The following is a 20,998-nucleotide window of genomic DNA, read 5'->3' on the forward strand; positions in this document are numbered from 1 at the left end:
CACAAATAACACAGGTAACAATAAAACAAATCGAAACTGAAAATAACGAAGGCCAAACCAAATCTAAACATTCGTAACAATCAAAAATGACTTCATATAGTCTTTAAAAATATATAATTTAAAAGATTCTTAAAATATATGAGGACACTTGAATGCAGGCTTACAATACAGTCAACGTCATTTGTTGTCTTGCCATAGTTTCTCTCTTTGATCTGCTTTGGGTTTTTAGGCTTACCTTCATCCTGGAACAGCTTCAGCGCTCTCTTCTTCAGGTCACTGACCGTCTTCCGCTGCTTCTTGGAGTGGTTTAATTTAAGAACCCCCAGCCACTTCCAGGTGAGCGAACAGACAAGCTGTACTTGCACATTGTGTTTGTCTGGATCGTGTGTGAGGCGGAAGAACTTTCTTCAGGTTGTGAGAGGATCAGATGAGGTGATGGCTTGTTAGTTAACGAGATGGGCTGTCACTTTCAAGGCTTTGTCAGAAAAGCAAACCAAAACATGCCCCGGGAGGCTTAGGGAAGTTCCATATCTCGACAGTTTCACTATCATTTTCTCCCAAGCGAGTTAAAAGAAATCTTATGATTTATTTTAACATAACATTTTTTAGACTGTGGTTCGATAGTTGTGTCAACCACTTGAACATGGCCAGTATCTGTTTTTATTATTAATGATTCATCCAAGTGTAATTTCTGTACATATTTGTCATGGTCCTGAGTCTGAGTCTGAGTCTGAGTCACCGCTGTAAATAAACACTCACTCGCACCCCAGCCAGTACCTGCATTTTGGATCCTTTTTTCAATACACCACATGACTGCCCCCAGCCATGACAATATTTTAATGTTTTTGTACATTTTAATGTACATTTAACTGCGCAAGACTCAGTGCCACCCGAAGACACCATACTCCCTGAATTCTCTGATATATTCATTATTTTAGTGACTCCCACTAAACCTGAAAACTGTACACAACTGCTCTGAGATAGTCTGGAATGAAAACCAGCCTAAACTTGAGTTTTCAAGATAGACCACTAAAAACTGGAATAAACGACCAAGAGCGTCTCTAAAGAAAGGAACGAACAAAGTCCGCAGAGGCGGGTTTCTCCTTATCAGCGCTCACTAGGTCAAGTTCCATGTTATCGTCACTCAGAGTCAGCTGTTGCTATGCTCATGACCGCGGCCGACGTTTTTTGGCTGCATCTAGAGCGACGATGGCCTCATCCACCGGTCTGCTGCACAGGTAATACTCAGCGTGGTTCACTTTATCTCTCTGTCTCTCTCTCCCCCTCTGTGTTCCATTCGCTGGTCTAATTTCACCCGTAACAATTCTTATGATTGGACTTTTTTATGTTTGGAAACTGCGCACAGGAGAGCACACGCGCTGTTTTTACAGGCTGGGATTTTGCTCTTTAAAGTGAAACCAGAAGTGTTTGTTTATTTTGATCTGTTTGTTGTTGTGTGATGCCCCCAAGCGTGCCAACAAAACAGGAGAAGTGTTACGACCCTCACGACCCAACGCTCAAATTTGTCGATAAAGAGGATGATTTAGACTGTGAGTATCACGTGGGCACTTTTCAGGGTCAACCAAGTGATGTCAACCATATCAAAATATAATGTAGCAATAGTAAAACCCAAACAAACACATCAACCAACATTTATTCTAGCATAAATCAATTTTCTTTTTCTTGTGTGATTCTTCTCAGTTTTGTGTGAAGGCTTCAAATCTCTCAGAGCTCAGATGTCCTGTGGTCACGCAGTGACCCCGACCTCTCTCACCAACTGGTGTCGCAGGTTGTTGGACCAGGTAGGCCACTAAGGATTGTCTTTGTTAAAATAAACAATATGTGGAAATGTGAAATATGTCTCCCCTCTACATACACTCACACTGAAGTGTAGCTCAAACCAGTAGTGGATAAATAACTACAGCATATGGAAATAGATCCCACCACCAAAGGCACCCAGTCACCTCAATCTTTAGGCCTTCAGCTTCTGAATGAAACAAAAACACAAGTTATTAATGTATCTGCTGATCAGTTGCTATTCTACACTAATGTGTCTTCAAAGAAAAGTTTAAGTGCATGGTTCAGAACAGTGAGCCAAATCTTTTAGTTTTTGTGGCCATCCTCCCTCCCAGTTTCTCATGTGCCTCCTGGGGAAAATGACAGCCTACCTTGACTTCTCCTGGATATGATGCTGGGGGTTTTCGCTGGTATCATCAACTTCTTTGGAGTGAGTCTGATAAATTATCTGTGATTATTTCAACAAAGGGTGAAAGCAGATTTGTGTGTGGCGGGTCTGGTTGTAGTGCTGAGTGGAGTTTTTCAGAGGTCTGTAAAATGGCTCTGCTGACCCCGGAACAAACTGAGCATTTTCAGAAGACTTTGGCAGTCAACACTAACAGGCAGACACTTATTACTAAAGCAGTAAGTATCTCACTAAAATACTACAATTTCATGAAAACAGAAATGTATTTCTTATAAAACATTTTACTGCATATTAAATACTGTCACTCTCTTCTCTCCATGTAGTGTCCTGGATGCAGATCCACTTTGATGAGAGAGAATGGATCAGACTTGAATGTCCTCTGTAAAGTGTGCACAGCAGTAAAAGGACGGCCGTTTGAATTCTGCTGGCAGTGTTTGAGGGAGTGGAAGGGTGCACGGCCTCGGAAGGACCGCTGTGGAAATTATGGCTGCTGTAACCAGTCACTAAAAGTACTACAAACCTGCCCAGATATCACATTTGATTCAGTGAAGGGAGTCCACGGGTGTCCCTCTGTACGTGCCTGTTTCACCTGTGGCTTCCTAGTGGAGCACAATAAGAAGTATTGTAAATCGCTTGTTTGTCCTCGATGTAAGGTGAAGTTCTGTTTTGTGTGCCTGAAGATCTTTACTGAATGCATGAAAACAAGTGGCCCTTATGCAGCATGCTCCAGTGGTGTAGCCCCCAGACAGACATCGATACCTGTATGGAAGAAAAAATAATTAAAAGACACAAAGGTCTCAAGTTTCACTTTTAATGTGTGAATGCCTTTTCTCTAATGATATACAATGCTGTGTTTTTTATTCAGTTCTGAATCATAATGACAATAAACTTGAAAAATGTCATTCATTCATAAATTTGAAAACAAGTTAATCATAGATTCTGTGGTTACTCATTCTTAGATTGAGTTATTTTTTTTATGTTAACCTGTCATTATTTGCTGCATCTTTAGCATTAGCTTCATGATATTAAGCACCTATACTACTCGGATAGCCATTTTTATTCTTGTTTTTATTTTTAGTAGCTACATGATGATTGGTCTTCTATCTTCTAAATTGGTCTGAATTTTAAACATTTAGTTACAGGTCGTAAAGCTAAAATACAGATTAGAATAAACGAATGAACAAAATAAATAGCACAATAACTGACAGAAAAAATTACTAAATTATTACAGAAGAATATTAAGAAAAGATAAAAAGAATGAAAACACGGTACACTTTGAAACACACTGAATAATTCATTCCCTACATTGAAAAAACCCCACTTTAAATACATTAAATATTGTAAAATTAGATTAGTCAAAGTTTATCTGCCTCTTATCTCTGGACCTGTTCACCTTTAGCCACCAGGTGGAACTTTGTTTACTCTGTACATGAGGTCTGTGAATTAGAGCTTTGAAAGGTGCTTCCAGTTAGACAAATGTTTTTAAACACCATCCAGCCTTCATGGTACGGTGTGGACAGATTTCAGTGGGAGTCTTGCATCTGAAATTCTGATCTATACAGATACTTACATACTTAAAATATGTGAACATTTCAATTTTAACCACTTGAATTGTTTTGATCTCAAGAAGCAGAGACAACAACTCTTTGCTTTGTGAGAATAACACAAATGTATGCTAAATGTTAAATGTATGCATTTAACACCAACTTAAGTTAGGTTAAATGGGACTGAACACCATGTTGGGGGGTTGCAAATTTTGCATGTAGATGAGCAGCAATGGGACGACTAAAGCATGAGAATGACCTTGAGGTCGGAGGTCACTGATACCTGAACTCATGCAAGATTTTTAGTGCCGTAGATACACCTACATTATCAATTCCAAAATCCTACATCACCTCCTTCACAAGTTATCATATTCAGAAACTTGGGTGTCCGAGCCAGCCCATTAGCCTTTTATGGCTGAGGGGTATAAACTTGTTGCGAATGATTTTCAAAATAAACAGTTTTCTGATTTGATAGGTTTATTTTATACTGTAATTAGAATAATGATTTGAGTTTAAACTTTCTGAATTCTGTTTCATTTACATTTCACTCTAATTCCCAGGTTATTTAAAATCGCATGTAATAACCAACTGAAAACATGCAGTGGTTTTCATCTATATTTATTATAAGTACATATAAAATTGTTTTTTTTGCAAAGGTCTTCTTCAGGCAAAAGTACAGACATTCTGTACGTAAGTAGAAGTACAAAAAGTACTGTTACAAAATACTCCAGTACAAGTACTGATACAACTTCTTTACTCAAGTAAATGTAAAAAAGTACAGTCTGCTCAAAGTAAGAAAGTTAAACGTAAGGATGTTACTATTTTTGTGCAAAGCTAACTGAACCTTGTTTTATATGGATGTAATAATAAAATAATATCACTAGATAGGAATACAAACTTCAGTCTAACTTTTTTTCATTCTAATTGTACTTAGTGTGAAAAAAAGAATCATAAATCAAAATAATTTCTATTTAGACCTCCAGTAAATTCAGTAAATTCAAACTATGAGAATCAGCAGCTTGTTTGACCAGTCAGTACCAGTGCATGTGTTCATGTTTTATTTTGCATTCCTTGAATTTTGTCTTGTCTTTTTTGTTTTGTTATTCTGTTATTTTTTGTCAATTTTTAACTATATCCTGTTTTCCCCTCTGCATCCACTCATGTTATCCTCCATAAATGTTCAAATCAGTTTTTTGTCTGTTATAGTTAATACATCAGTTAAACCATTAAGATTGTTGATTGATTGCACACAGTTAAATATACCAGTCATTAGTCATCAGCATTTAGAGCTCAACTGGTCAATCAGCACAGCTGTTTTCAAAAAATTGTCAATCTAAACACTCAAAACAGAATAAAAAGGGAAACTATTGCTGATGTGTATTAAACATCTACATTTAAAAGTCCTTATTTATCTTAGAATTTTTTTCAATTAAATAAAGTAGAAAAAAATATTGTGAGGACTAGTTAATTTCACCACTGAGCACTCAAAATAATATACATAGAAAAGTTATAGGTTTGCATAATCAGGGGTTGTTTGTGCACAGTTGGTGGACGGCCGAGTGCAGGAATGAACCAGAGCAAAGTCAAGAAACAATACCTCTCACAGATCGATGCTACCTAAGGCACATGAAACTAGGCCAGTGTATGTGTGTGTATGTGTGTCCATCCCTAGGTGAAGCTGCACCCAATGGAGGAAAAGAAGAGTGCTAATAAGGGGGGCAAAAGTCGAAACTACAGCACTCCTCAGTGGTTTTTGATGAATCAGACAGAAGCACATTCTGCTTCATGTACCGCTAACTTAAGGTCATCTCTCTTTCGGAAGTTGGTCACAGCAAACTGTGGCAGACAGTGGTTTTCTAACCAGAAGGATATCCATGTACATGAATTATTTTTGAACTGCTTCAGGCAATAACTGAGTGAAAACCTGGAAGTGAGATCTTCTTTTACCCTAGATAAAAAGCAACACTATATCAAGTATTTACATTTTATTGTTGATTTTATTTTCAGATTTAGTTTGGTTTTCATTATTTTCAGTTTTGGTCTCAATTGTTTTATTAAGAAGTTTAAGTGACAGAAGGATAAAAAAAAAAATACAACATCCATCCATCCATTCGCTTCCGCTTATCCTTTTCAGGGTCGCGGGGGGCGCTGGAGCCTATCCCAGCTGTCATAAGGCGAGAGGCGGGGTACACCCTGGACAGGTCGCCAGTCTGTCGCAGGTAATAATACAACACAACCACCTAAAACAGACATTCAAGTAGACTTTTCAGTAAACCTTTGTGCTAAAGCTGGCTCAAGCTGTGTTAACAAATATGACCTCAGTGACAAACACAGCCCTTATTTTATTCTAATTAGTTGCACAGTGTGTAACTGCACAATTTTGTTGAGTTTTTTGTTATGTTTCTAAATTCCAGTTATTATTTTTATTAGAGTTGAATTAAATTCTTTTTGCAGTTTAGTTTTAGTTAAACAGTGGCCAAAGTCATGTGTTGTCTGAGTGGAGCTTAAAAATAACAGTCTTCAGTGGTGTTCAGGACAAACTGTGTCACGTGTGTGACATTATGTTTTTTCCAAATTGTTAAACATGCTACAAATCAAACCGAAGTAGACTAACTTGTTTAAAGGCTCCATTATATTATATTATATTATATTATATTATATTATATTATATTATTTTATATTATATTATTTTATATTATATTATATTATATATAAACCTTAGGCTGAGCATATTTCTGTCCATCAATATCTTCTGTACTATGTCTGTCTGTTACATCAGCTGTCCAATCAGCATCACTGCATGCCCATAACCTCAGTTGCTCATTATCACATCTTCTGTAACCCAATTCTTTCTCAGGTGCCCCTTTCAGATATCTCAGTACATGTTTTACCGTGGTCCATTGGTCTTCAGTCGGCTGACTAAAATACTGTGATAGTTTACTTATTATAAAATTAAGTCTGGTCTTGTGCATGTATAAAAATAGACTACCCACTCCCTCTCTGTACATTTGACATCATTCATCTTTTCAGCACCATCAGCGTAGTTCAGTTTTTGCTCACAAGGTGTCCCTCTAGCTTTGCAATCATGCATGTAGAACCTTTCAAGCATTTTTTCCATGTATTGTGAATGTTACCCAAATGGTTCAGTTTTAATTTTCTGCAAACATTTTCTTCAAAACAATTAGTGCATTTTTGTCACTGGCAGCAATGATCAAGTCATCTACCTATATTATCAAAATCACCTTCTTATTTTACTCGTGGCCACCTCTCACCTCCTTCGTAGAAAGGGTCACTCCCAGACGGGCAGGGCTGTGATGCGGTGCCTCAGTGGCTCTCCTCTTCTGAGAGTTATTTGTAAACAAGATGAAAACTGACTATTAATGGGAATACGCTGGAAAGTCAAGATAACTATTAACCAGAGATCTCAGTATTACTTTTTTAGGAACATTGATATTCATGGGGCTGCCGTGTGTAACCGTACATTTGTTGTCATCTTTTGGTATTTCAACTAATAGTAAGTTACACAGGCTAGCAATGAAACAAAGAGAGAAACTAGAAAAAGAAATATCTTTACACTCCATTTATTCTTCATGTACAACTTGTTATAATTAATTAGTGCTGAAGTCTAAATAGATATGATAAAAGTCTTAAAATGTAAAGGAAGACCTAAAATTGTAGAAGTGAACCAAAGACCAAAGATGACACAGTTCAGTCCCAGCTAGCAAAGATGATGCATTGCGTCCTTTGGTGTGTTATTTCAGTCCTGCTGTGCATTGATGATGATATCTGTCAGCCTCCGTGGACCTTCGCCACCATCTGCACCACAGATGAGGGTTTGATCCTATACTCCGACAGAGATGCAGAGTCATTGGCCAGCAGCTTCCCTGCGAAAATCAGCTGGACTTCAGCCAGAAGATATCCTACAACTCCACTGAAGATTTTTGCACTCAGAAATCACATGACTTTGGCCACTGCTCAACTAAAACTACAATAAGTGTGAAAAACATTTATTTCATCAACTTTATAAACAAAAGTGTGCACTCACAGTTTGTGTGATGAAAGTTTTGAAGTCGTTGTGTTGTATTATTGTGCTTCTTGATTCCAAACATACAACACATAACAATAAAACTGTCAGGGACCCTGGGTCACTCAGACCCAGGGTCCCTGACCAGTGATGGACTTATCTGTTATTATATGTATTTTTGGTAGTGCTGTCCTTCTTCCCCCTGTTTGCAGATATGAGTGTGTGTGGGTGTGTGTGTATGGATGCGGCAGGGGTGGATCTAGAGAAATTTTCTTAGGGTGGCATGAGGGTGGCAAAGAAATCAAATGGGGTGGCAAAATCAAAGCCTTTTTTTTTTTTTTTCAAACACATGCAGGTGGTTACATATGGTTAAAATGATTCAAATGCAGTAAGTATACACCTTTTTCATATAAATATAGTCTATAACTTAATTATTGTCTGTAGCCCACATAATTACACACTTTAGTTACATAAAACATGTGAGTTTTGATGTTATGTACTGCATAGCCTGTATAATAAATAAATATGTAGCCCAATAAGTATAAAATCCAGAAAGCTACACAACATGGGACGGTTCATTTACAAACGCAAGTCTAACTTAAGTTTCACACTGTTTTTTGTTAGAAAACAATCACATTGTTACAGCTTAAATTACACAAAATGTCAGAAATCTGCACTGTCATGAACAAAAATTTAAACCTAATTTTTCATGATTTGTTAGATTCACTCACTGAGGTCTGAAATACAACCGGCCATTTTTGACTCCTTTTGAGTTTACGTTTGTATTTCACCCTCAAATTGTTTCATTCTATTTTTTCCCCCTTGCCTTGTTTGGTATCATTCTTTTTTCAGCTCATCTGAATTTAGTTGTTTTTCACTGACATACTGCATTAGTACTACTATTACTATTAATATTACTATTACTGATCTGAAATCACACAAAGAACTTAAAATCCTAGTAGTATTTTTTACTGTAAAAAAAACCCACAGACATGTTGAGTAAATTTTTATAACTTGAAATGTAAATATAATATAATTGTACATTTTGTAAACATATACAACTATTTATCTAAAAATGCAGCCAATACACCTGCCGTTTTTTTTTTTTTCATTTTCTACAACCATTTAAAAATATTACTAAAACCAAAGTGAGAGAACAATCAGGTGTCGCATTAAGATGCCCCACAAATGATGTGTGCCAGTAAAAAAAAAAAAAGACAGAGGAGAACAGCACAGGGATAAACCTGCAGGCCTGACAACAGGAGGTGTATCACTTCGCTGGTTTTCTACTTAGTGACAGTGTTTACATTGCAAATGTGCCTTTGTGACATTCATTAGTGCCCTCACTGACACACAAAACAAAACTACTACACAACAGAACAGCTACACAAGACAACACAATACACTAAGAATCCACTCCACACTAAATGTCACAAATCTCCCATATCTAAAAACTCTCCCTCTGTCTCTCTCTCTCTCTCTCTCTCTCTCACTCACTTGCTCTGTCTCGCTGCCGTTACCATCACTCCCAAAACTTTTCCCTCTTCCTAAACAACCAAATCCCACGTGTTGACTTTTTTTTTTAAATTGGTCGACATGGTACATTTTTCCACCGATAGGAAAGAGGTGGCTTTTTTCCCTTTCTTTACTGTTTTCGCGCTGTCCTTAGAAAACGCTTAAAACACATACACACACACACACAAACGTGACGACAGTATTTAGTAAAAAGTGTGGCTTATATATATTATCATAACTCTGGATTTACTGGCCTGTAATTAAAATGTAAAAACGTTGAAGTCTGAACTTTCAATGTGGGCTGAAATAGAGAGTCAGCGTGGCTGCAGCTTGCTGCTATGTCAACTTACATCAGTCATGTGATTTGGAGGTGCAGCGTGTCAGTGGACCACAGAGGGTTAATAACACTCACCTTCCTTCTATTTCCAGAGTGTAACATCCAACCACCTGTGTAAAATCCGAAATTCCCATGGTGTTGTTCAAAATGTGCTCTGGCACAATCATAAACATCGCTTGTTACTGAAAACAAGAAAAAAGCTGGTCCTGCTATGGGCTGAACCATTTGTTAATGGTGGAGGGGGGGACACTATGCAATATATTCAGTTTTAGCATTTATATTCACCGTTGACTGTAACTACGCTCAAACTGTTAATGCTATATTATTTTAATAAACAACACTGTTATATGCAAAACTGGGGTGGCACTTGGGGTGGCAAGGGATCATTTTAGGGTGGCACTTGCCACCCCATGCCACCCTTCTAGATCCGCCCCTGGGATGCGGGTGTGTCTGCCAACACTTGTTTACAGTCGCAGGCCTGGTGGGTGTGGCCCTGCTAGGGGACTGGCCACACCCGAAGCCCCTGCCACACACCTGCTGCTGATCAGGGCTTGTCGGGGGAGCTATTTAGGAGAGTGTTGGAGCTCCCACTGGTGCGGGATCATTACATTGTCATCCCAAGTTAGTGTGTGTCTGTCTCAGCGTATGATAGTGCAGTTCGTGTATGCCCGCGGGGTTCAGTTTTGACGGCTGTTTCTGTTGTTTTCCTGCAGGTGGAAGGGTGGGCCAGAAAGGGAGCATGCACAGGGTGTGCGGAAACACGACAGCGGGGAGCACGAGCACGGACGTCGGAGGGGAACACACACGGGAGTCAAGGGAGCAACGGGGATTTATTGTGTTTACGGCTTTTACTGTAAATAAAGTGCACTGTTTGCATCGCAGAGTCCTGCATTTGGGTCCTCCTTCCCCACACTCCCACGGTCTGCCACACTGACCACACTCAACTAAATTGAGTTTTGACAATGAAAACTAAACCTTTCCTACAGTTGAAAAACCATGACTATCTATCTATCTATCTGCACATTTTGTTTGTCTTAATCGTGTGTGAGGCTGAAGAGCTACTTCTGGTTCTGTGAAGGGTCAGATGAGGTGAGAGCGTATTAGCAGCCCACAACAAAGGCTTTATAAGACAAACAAACCAAAACATGCTCCAGGACCGTCAGGGAAGTTCCTAATTTAATTTACTTTCACTATCACTTTCTTACAAGAAAAAAAAGCTGACTCCTCCGACCTTTGAGTTAGCAGTTGCTCAGTTCGCCACTGCGCCCAACCTCTTCAGGCTGTATCCAGAGCGAAAAGATTGACGCATTCACGGGTCTCCTGCACAGGTAACACAGCGTCGTTCAGTCAGTGATGTATGTTGCACTTGGGTGGATATGCAATGGTGTGAGTTCACTGGTAACGACTCCTATGATCGCACTTTTTGTTATTGTTGGAAACACTGGAGTGTTCACTCTCTCCGTCTGACACACACACACACACACACACACACACACACACACACACACACACCACTAAAGTGCACATTCTGGTTTGTTTATCATTTCGCAGACTGATGGCCTCAAATATGACAACGAAACAGGAGAAGTGTTATGATCCGAATGACCCAACACTTAAGTTTGTTGATAGAGAGGATGATTTGGATTGTAAGTAACACTTGGGCACTTTTCAAACTGGTGTCAAAATTATATTTTAGAAATAATAAAATAAAATCATTTTAAGTATTTACATTCACATTATGCAATGTAAAAAAAGTCGACATTAGCGTTTATTCCTGTGTGTGTGTGATTGTTCTCAGTTTTGTGTGAAGACTTCAAATCTCTCAGAGCTCAGATGTCCTGTGGTCACGCTGTGACTCCGACCTCTCTCACCAACTGGTGTCGCAGGTTGTTGGACCAGGTAGGCCACTAAAGGTTGGCTGTGTTAAAATAAATCAATTAAAAAAGCAACATAAATAAAAAATACCTAAATACCTAAATAAATAACAGAAGGAATCAGACGTGGTGAATTTAGGGATAAATAAGATAATAAGGGAATACTTTGGGCCTTATAATTATAAAAGTTAATAGTTTTAATGCTGCCACCCACAATTTTATAATCACGCATGTGAATAAATGCAGAAAACATATTAATTCACTTAAATAAAGAGATCCAAAGCGCACTTAAATAAATACCATTTTACTGGAATGATTATTGTCATATAGGTGAGAAAGAGAGCGAGAAAGACTGTTGGGTGAGCGACACTAACTGAAGCCAACAGAGGGAGTGGCGCACTTAACTTATCTCGATAGAAACCACCTCTGCTTTCAAGGAACAAATAAAATGGGACAGAAATGTTCAGCTCTGATTTCTGTCTGCGTTGTTGTTGCTTGTAGCATTTATGTAATGTAACTCTTGCTTTAGTTAAGTGAAAGTTTCATAAATGGGAGTTTCTCAATATGTAATGCAAATGCTGCAGACGCATGACTCATCAGTGTGTACACTGTGCATCAACTGAGATGATGCAGATAAAGAAAGGTTTAGTTGCTGTTTCTGATCAGCTGCTTTCCAAACGTGTCTTCAAAGAACAGTTTAGTAAGCAGAACAGGACTATGATCTACATCTTTTGGTCTTTTCAATCCTCCACCCATGCTCCACACGTTTTTTAATATATTAATTAACACTGATATCAATAACATAACTTGTTGAATCAGCAACTGCGATACACAGCAAAAAATTACACGTCCGAGAGCCTCATTGTCAAGATCCTGGGTTGGTGACCAGGCATTTTGATTTTTGTATTATTTATTGTGCTTTGATTTCATCATGATTTATCACTAGTCTTTAAGTTTTTGGTTCTGTATTTCTAAGCTCTAGTAGTTCTTAGGTCTTGTTTCTGTGTCCCCTCTCTTTGATGTCAAGTCCACAGCAATATGAAAGTTTTTTTGAGAAATCTCTTTACTCTTTTGCATGTCACAAGTTTTTTGGGGGAAAACTACTTAAAACTATGAACAGGTAATGAATGCCTGGGAATTTTTTTTAAATGTCCTGAAAACTTTCTGCCTGGACATTTTCTGTTTTTACTCAGACATTCACGGATGGATTTTCTGTTAACAGTAAAAAGAAAAATTCTGTCACACAATTTGGTCAAAAATTCATTCTTCTTGTTTTAGCTTTTTTAATTAATTCGTGCTTAGTACACAGCAACACACGTACATTTAATGTTAAATATTCTTTTATTCTCCTCAACTCAAAAACTATACTAAAATATAATGACAGCATCCATCTCGTCATAAAATGACTAAACAGCTAATACATGATATGGTGGAATTTTCTGTTAATAAAATCTGCAACAAAGCCAGCTGTGGTCAAGCTATTTTATTACTGCATGCAGGAGAGCTAACACACATCACACAACACAGTTCTACAGTCATGAGCGTTCTGAAACACAAGTGGTGCTCCCACTCCTTTATGCATTCCAAGGAAGAGGGAGGGAGTCACAACCTGATCATACCACACATCATGAAGCTATGCAACCTAACAAAACAATGGGTAAGCTGTTTTGTGCCCTTGGTGTTATCAGCAGCTGCAAAGGGAGTTGTCTTCTCCAACTACTAAGGCAGGAAACAAGTTCATCTAGTTTTAGAAACTTCCACTGTGCAGTGTCACAACTAAGCATATACATAAGCACTTAAATACTTTAAATGAGAATAATAGAAATTTTCTATCGCAATTTAAAAAATCACTCGCAAACTCAAAAATGTGAGCATTTTAATTTTTCTTGAAATCAGTTTGTCCTCATTAAAATGTTTTCATAATCATGCATTCAACAGGATACCTGACAAACATTGACAAACATTTAATTATACCCAGAGTAAAGTAAAAAGTAGAGTAAAGTAAAATTTTATTTATATAGCACCTTTCAAGATAAAATCACAAAGTGCTTTACAGAGGCAGAAAACAGACATTAAAATCTCAAACAAAACAAAATCAACCAAAAGCAAGTTTAAACAGATACGTTTTTAACTGTTTTTTAAAAGACATGACTGAGTCCACAGATCTCAAACTCAAAGGGATCGAGTTCCAGAGTCTGGGAGCCACTGATAAGTCATGATTATGATCTTAAAATGGACCCTGAACTTGACAGGGAGCCAATGCAGTTGAATCAGCAGGGGAGTGGCATGGAGATTTTTAACCACGAGGGGAACAAATTTCCCAGGGGCAAAGACAATGACTTCCGTTTTATCAGCATTTAGTTGAAGGTAATTACCAGCCATCCAATCTCTAACGGTATCTAAGCAGGAATGCAAGATTTGGAGCTTAGAAACATCAGGTGGCCTAAAAGAGATATATAGCTGAATATCATCTGCATAACAACGATATGAAATACCAGAGAGAGAGCTAAGAAGTTGCAGAAGAGGGAGTAAATACAACAAAAACAATAACGGTCCCAAGACAGAGCCCTAAGGCACCCCATAGGCAAGAGAGCTGACGGAGGATCTGAACTTAGAGGTAGCCACAGAGAAAGATCGATTTGACAAATAGGATTTAAACCATTCAAATGCGGTACCCGATACACCCACCCAGTGGTTTAATCTATCTAACACAATAAGATGATCAACAGTGTCAAAAGCAGAGGTCAGATCCAGCAACATCAAAACAGTGCACTCTCCAGCATCATAATTCATCAAAATATCATTAGACACTCTAAGAAGTGCAGTTTCGGTAGAGTGAGCCTTACGAAAGCCAGATTGAAATTTATCAAGAACGTTGTGTTCATCTAGAAAAACCGTGAGTTGCTTGGCCACAACCTTTTCTAAAATCTTGGCAATAAAAGGCAATTTTGAGATGGGTCTGTAACTGGAAAGCAAAGAAGCATCAAGTTTGGGTTTTTTTTGGGTGAATGACAGCACTTTTACAGTAAACAGGGACCTGACCAGAGAGTAGAGATGCATTAATAATTTTAAGAACACTAGGACCAATAGACTCAAAAACATTTTTAAACAAAGACCCAGATAAAATATCAAGGGGGCAAGAGGATGATCTAATCGAAGTGACCAGCTTCAACAACTCAGGTAAAGACACTGGTGAAAATCTTTCAAATATGACAGGCTTAAGTAAAATCGGAACAGGCAAATGGTACATGGAGGGAGAGATGTTGCTCCTTACATTGCTAACCTTTTCAACAAAGAAAGAAAGAAAATTTTTTACAGTCTTCATTCGAAGAAATAGGGACAGCAGCAGCAGCCGGAGTAAAAATATCCCTAATAGTGTCAAATAAAACCTTAGGGTTACCTCTGCTCCTAGAGACTAGGTTTGAAAAATAAGCAACCCTTGCATCACGAATTGAAGCATTAAAAGAATCTAACAGGTCTTTTAAATGAAAGAGATGAACCTGTAAACGAGTCTTTCTCCACAAACGCTCAGCTTTACGACAGACACGCTTTAAACAGCGAATGCTGTCGTTTATCCAGGGCGAGGGTTTTGTAACAGGGGCAAGTCTAGTTTTAATAGGACAAATATTATCGATAATAGAAAGACAGTAATTATTAAAAAGATCTGTTAATAAATCAACATCATTAGAGGCAGGCAAAACCAAATTACCTTGAAGCTAGAATTACTGCCTTGCAGTCAGCCAAACAGTTAAGTTGCAGTTTACATCCATGTCCGTCTACTCGTGATATTGTATACATATGTAGCCAGTCATGGCTTAAAACTCAGCGTTGATTACAAAACTGCTTTCACTTCATAAATGAATCTGAGTGAACATTTGTCCTTGATTACCGTAGAATGTCCTAAGACAAAAGTTGCTGACTGTTAAGTGGGGCTATTTGAATAAAACTAAACAGATCTACAGAAGGTGCTCCTGAAATTTGTGGTCATTAGAACAGGATGGATGGATGCTCTCTCAGCACGGGGCTGACAGGACTTTTCTGTAATACATTAAAAAAATGAAATTCCCAGATTAAAACATTAAAATAAACATATATTAAGACATAGTGTTATAACATAGGTGTTTCACAGACAGGTGGTCAAAATGCAAAAACAAGTTTCTAATATTCTAAATGAATCAAATATTTGATCTCAGAGAATATGTCTATGTCCAGTATTACAGTGCTACACCCAGGCTCTGACACCAAAGAACTCTTCATCTGCATTTGTGACACATCAGCAGCATCTGACAGAACGTTATTTAAAGTGCTGGGTTGGGACAAACTTACAGATAAAACTGCATTTACTGTATTTGTTTTGCCTGCTCTTGCTTTCTAAAAACAATGAGGAGCAAAGTACAATTAGTAGTGCTTGTCTTGATGAAGACTTAATCTGTTTAAACTGTAAACAGCAGCTAAGTGAATAAGGATCGGTGTCCACACTCCTGTGTCCACACTCCTGTGTCCACATCTCCTCAACAGTAACAACACTTAAAGTTAATAGTTCAAAATCATCCTTAGCACACACGTTTTTTCTGCTGTGCTCAAGATGCTCTCAACTGTTTTGTTCCTTTATATTTTTACTTTATTTTTACTTTATATCCTTTATAGTTTGGCAATTTATATTGTAAGGTAGACCCTACAATAACACAATACAGAGAAAAACCCAACAATCACATGACCGCCTATGAGCAAGTACTTTGGTGACAGTGGGAACCAGGTTCAGGGAGGGGCGGCCATCTGCCATGAGGGGAGGAAGAGAGGACAGAAAACATGCTGTGGAAGAGAGCCAGAGATTAATAATAAGTAATGATTGAATGCAGAGAGGTCTATTAACACATCATTACTGAGAAAGGTGAATGAAGAAGAAATACTCAATGCATCATGGGAATGTCCCAGCAGCCAACAGCACAACTAAGGGAGGATTCAGGGTCACCTGGTCCAGCCCTATCTGCTTTAGCAAAAAGGAAAGTTTTAAGCCTAATCTTAAAAGTAGAGATAGTGTCTGTCTCCCGAATCCAAACTGGAAGCTGGTTCCACAGAAGAGGGGCCTGAAAACTGAAGGCTCTGCCTCCCATTCTACTTTTAAATACTCTAGGAACAACAAGTAGGCCTGCAGTGCGAGAGCGAAGTGCTCTAATAGGGTGATATGGTACTACAAGGTCATTAAGATAAGATGGGACCTGATTATTCAAGTAATTGTATGCGACAAGCAGGCTTTTGAATTCAGTTCTGGATTTAACAGGAAGCCAATGAAGGGAAGTCAAAACAGGAGAAATATGCTCTCTCTGCAGCATTTTGGATTAACTGAAGGCTTTTCAGGGAGTTTTAGGACATCCTGATAATAATGAATTGCAGTAGTCCAGCCTGGAAGTAATAAATGAAGTATTTTTTCAGCGTCACTCTGAGACAGGATATTTCTAATTTTATTGCGCAAATTGAAGAAAGGAGTCCTACATTTCTGTTTAATATGTCCATTGAATGACATATCCTGGTCAAAAATTACTCCAGTGGTAGTAGATGCCAAGGTAATGCCATCCAGAGTAAGAATCTGAGTACAACATTCTAATTCTCACCTGAATTTAGCAACTGAAAATTAGAGGTCATCCAGTTCTTTATGTCTTTAAGATATTCCTGCAGTTTAACAAATTGGTTTGTGTTATCTGGCCTCATGGAAAGATCAAGTTGTGTGTCATCTCTTGTACAAGTACTGCAGTACCTGTAATACTTACAGCATGTTCTAATCGCTCTAATAGGATATTATGGTCAACAGTATTGAACGCTGCACTGAGGTCTAGCAGGACAAGCACAGAGATGAGTCCACTGTCAGAGGCCATAAGAAGATCATTTGTAACCTTCACTAAAGCTGTTTCTGTGCTGTGATGAGCTCTGAAACCTGACTGAAACTCTTCAAATAAACCTCTGCAGATGATCTGTTAGCTGTTTGACAACTACTCTTTCAAGGATTTTCTAGCTAAGACAGCTGGGCCAAGAGATGGCTTTTTAAGTAATGGTTTAACTACTGCCAGCTACATAGCTGATTATTAGAGATGGGTTGATCATATTTAAGAATGGAGCATTAATTAATGGCAGGACTTCTTTGAGCAGTTTTGTAGGAATGGGGTCTAAAAGACACGTTGATGGTTTAGAGGAAATAAATACAGAACTTTACTCAGAAAGATCAGTTGAGGAAAAAGACTAGATAAATATCAGTGGTACTGAAAGTAACTTTACATAATGTAACATCTGTGAGATGATTATGAGTATTTTTTTTGTCTAATTTGAGAAGAAATTCATGAATTCACTGATAGTTCACGTTAAAGGAATGGTTGGTTTAACAGAGCTCTGTTAAACCAACCATTTTTGTCAGCCTGGCTATGATGCTAAAGAGAAAACCTACGGTTGTTCTTATTGTCTTCAATCAATGATGAATAGTGAGATGTGCAGGTATAAAATATAATAACAAGACAGCAGAAATAAATAACAAACAGGAGAATTACATACAAACTAGAATACTAGAGGAATATATACAAAAAAGAGAAAGGCACATATTGAAGAACACAGTGCTTGGAAGAAGTACAGAGACTTGGTTTAACACTTTACAAAGTTTAATACTGAGCAAGTTGAGGCGGAAAATGACTTGAAAACAAATGAAAATTTAATGGATTTGTATACTCTGCTATTGAAATCCAGCAAGAAATAACATAGTTTTAGTTTTGGTCATTGTACACATAACAGCATTCAGTTGTAATATGAGCAGTTTATTATTGAAGTAACATATGTACCTTCAAAAACTAAAACAAATCATAACATGAAACTCACCTTGTTTCTGTGGAGAAGTTGAACAGGGTTTTTCTTCATGTTCTCAGCTGCACTGGATCATCACCAGCTTGCATCTTCATACTTTTTCCCCTCAGTGGTCTTTACTTTTGTTGGCCATTCTTCTGCATTGGAAAACCAAAGTGTGTGATCACAGGCGAAATATGGGATATTTTTCCTGTGCAGGTTTTAGAGCCCTTAATTTGGTTCTAGCTTATGAGTCATTGTTGATCTCAAATAATCTCTAAGCAGCTGAATGTTAAAGAAAGACACACATATTTCTCCTTACCATTAGGCTAAAAGCTTGATATAGACGCAATGACTTGCATGTCAGCAGCATCTCTAACAGCACCACAATTAAACCTGCACTTATATTATACTTTAATTAAGATATGCTTATGATTTAATCACATTAGTTTACCAGTGTAAAAAACATATTCCACAAACTTGAAATGATCTTCTCAGTATTACATAAATCACATTTTCAACAAAAGTTAAAGCGAAGACATAGTTACACAGATCTGCAAATATTAACTCAACATTTCTATGTGCTACAACATGGACATAATGGCACAATGATAGATTTTAGTTTCACCCCGGCACAAAAATCACTAAAGTGTTTCAATAAAACAACAGAATATTTAGCAACGCAGTTCTGAGATGTACAAAGTTAGCAAATACCACTGTAATATAGAGTTTATAGTTATAATAATTTTAGTTTAACTGGTAAAAATGCTTTAATTCCAATTCATCATAGTCTTTGGTGGTTTGTTTACAAAATGAGTCTAATAAATAATTTCTCGTTTACTATTTCAAAAAAGGGTGAAAGCAGGTTTGTGTGTGGTGGGTCTGGTTGTAGTGCTGAGTGGACTTTTGCCGAGGTTTGTAAAATGGCTCTTCTGGACCCTCAAGAAACTAAGTATTTCCGAAGAACATTGACATTCAACGTCGCCAGGCAGACACTTGTTACCAGATTTGTAAGTATCTAATTAACATATTATATTGATTATAAAAATTTTGTTATGTATTAAATGTTGCCACTCTCTTGTCTCCATGTAGTGTCCTGTATGCAGATCCACTGTGGTGAGAGAAAATGGATCAGACTTGAATGTCCTCTGTAAAGTGTGCACAGCAGTAAAAGGACAGACTGTTTGAATTCTGCTGGCAGTGTTTGAGGGAGTGGAAGGGTCCACGGCCTCGGACAGACCGCTGTGAAAATGATGGCTGCTGTAACGAATCACTAAAAACACTAAAAGTATGCCCAGATATCACCTTTGATTCAGTTGAGGAAGTCCGCGGGTGTCCCTCTGTCCGTGCCTGTCCCACCTGTGGGTTCCTGGTAGAGCACAGCAAGAGGTGCTGTAAATTTGTTGTTTGTCCTCAATGTAAGGTGAAGTTCTGTTTTGTGTGCCTGAAGGCACATACTAAATGTATTAAAACCAGTGACTACTTTGGAGCATGCTTCAGTCGTGTAGCTCCCAGACAGACATCGATACCTGTATGGCAGAAAAAATAATGAAAAAGACACAAAGCTCAAGTGTGTGAGGTAATATACCATGTTGTTTCTTTTAAATTACCTTTTCTTTTTTTTTTTTTGATAATTCTCTGTTCTGTTGGAACAGTTATCAGATATAATCAGTGTTGATTTTTCTTGATGAGAAATTTGCTACCACATGTGATCTTTACGGCTGCATTATGTCTGAATCGTAACAACAATAAAACTGAAAAAATGTTATTCAGTCAATAATTTGAAGCAAGGTTAATCATAGATTCCTCAACATTGTATTATTTTATGTTAACCTGTCATTGTCTGCTGCTTCTTTAGCATTAGCTTCAGGATATTTAGCACTTATACTACTCAGGTCAGACTTTTCTTTCTTGTTTTGACTGCTTAGTTTTTTTTGTAAAATGTTTAAAGAAATCAATGTTTAGTTTCTTGAAACCTTGTTATGCTAAATCAAAGTAGAAAAAATGTGTTTTTGTATTTTCACCTTCAGCCACCAGATGGCACTGTTCACTCTGTACACGAGGCGTGTTAATTAGAGCACTCACAGGTGCGCCCAGTTAGAGACAAATCATTTTGAATACCATGCAGCCTGCATAGTAAGTGAACTATTGAGATAGGATTTTGGCAGGTAATCAACAGCTACTGCCTAATACACAACAAAAGATTTATATAAATGTTACCATAGAATACATTTGTTATTTTTCTGCCTGCAAAATGGTAACACTGCATTTCATAAAAAGAACATCATGCCAACAGTTAAACGTGGTGGTAGCAGTGTAATGGTCTGGACTGCTTTGGTGCTTCAGGATGACCTTGCTGTAACTGATGAATCCATGAATTCTGCTCTCTACGAGAAAATCCTAAATGAGAATGTCCAACCATCAGTTCATCCCATCCCATGAAGCTCACTTGTGTTATGCATCAGGACAATGAACTGACAGCAGCAGGTCCACCTCTGAGTAGATAAAAAAAACCCAAATTAAGGTTTTGGAATGTCCGAGTCAAAGCCTGGACTTAAATCAGATTGAGTTGCTCTAAGATGCATGACCCTAAACAGGATGCTAATGCTTGTAAACCCTGCAATGTAGCCAAAATTCCTCCACAGTGATGTAAAAGACTCATTGTCAGTTATCATAAAC

The 20,998-nt window shown here is 37.9% G+C and overlaps 1 protein-coding gene and 1 pseudogene across 1 annotated transcript; both read left to right on the top strand.

Annotated features, from left to right (window-relative positions):
* The first annotated feature begins 1,682 nt into the window (after window positions 1–1,682).
* LOC120740993 lies at window positions 1,683–2,991 on the top strand. Its single transcript, XM_040043585.1, has 3 exons — window positions 1,683–1,802; window positions 2,266–2,421; window positions 2,527–2,991. Exons 1-3 carry the CDS (start codon window positions 1,737–1,739, stop codon window positions 2,980–2,982), a joined length of 678 nt encoding a protein of 225 aa, XP_039899519.1. The 5' UTR covers window positions 1,683–1,736; the 3' UTR covers window positions 2,983–2,991.
* A 7,869-nt stretch (window positions 2,992–10,860) lies between these two features.
* On the top strand, window positions 10,861–20,087 carry LOC120740988 (annotated as a pseudogene).
* Window positions 20,088–20,998: the final 911 nt, after the last annotated feature.

This window comes from Simochromis diagramma, unplaced genomic scaffold (genome assembly GCF_900408965.1).
Source record: "Simochromis diagramma unplaced genomic scaffold, fSimDia1.1 OVJJ01000656.1, whole genome shotgun sequence".
Classification (NCBI taxonomy): domain Eukaryota; kingdom Metazoa; phylum Chordata; class Actinopteri; order Cichliformes; family Cichlidae; genus Simochromis; species Simochromis diagramma.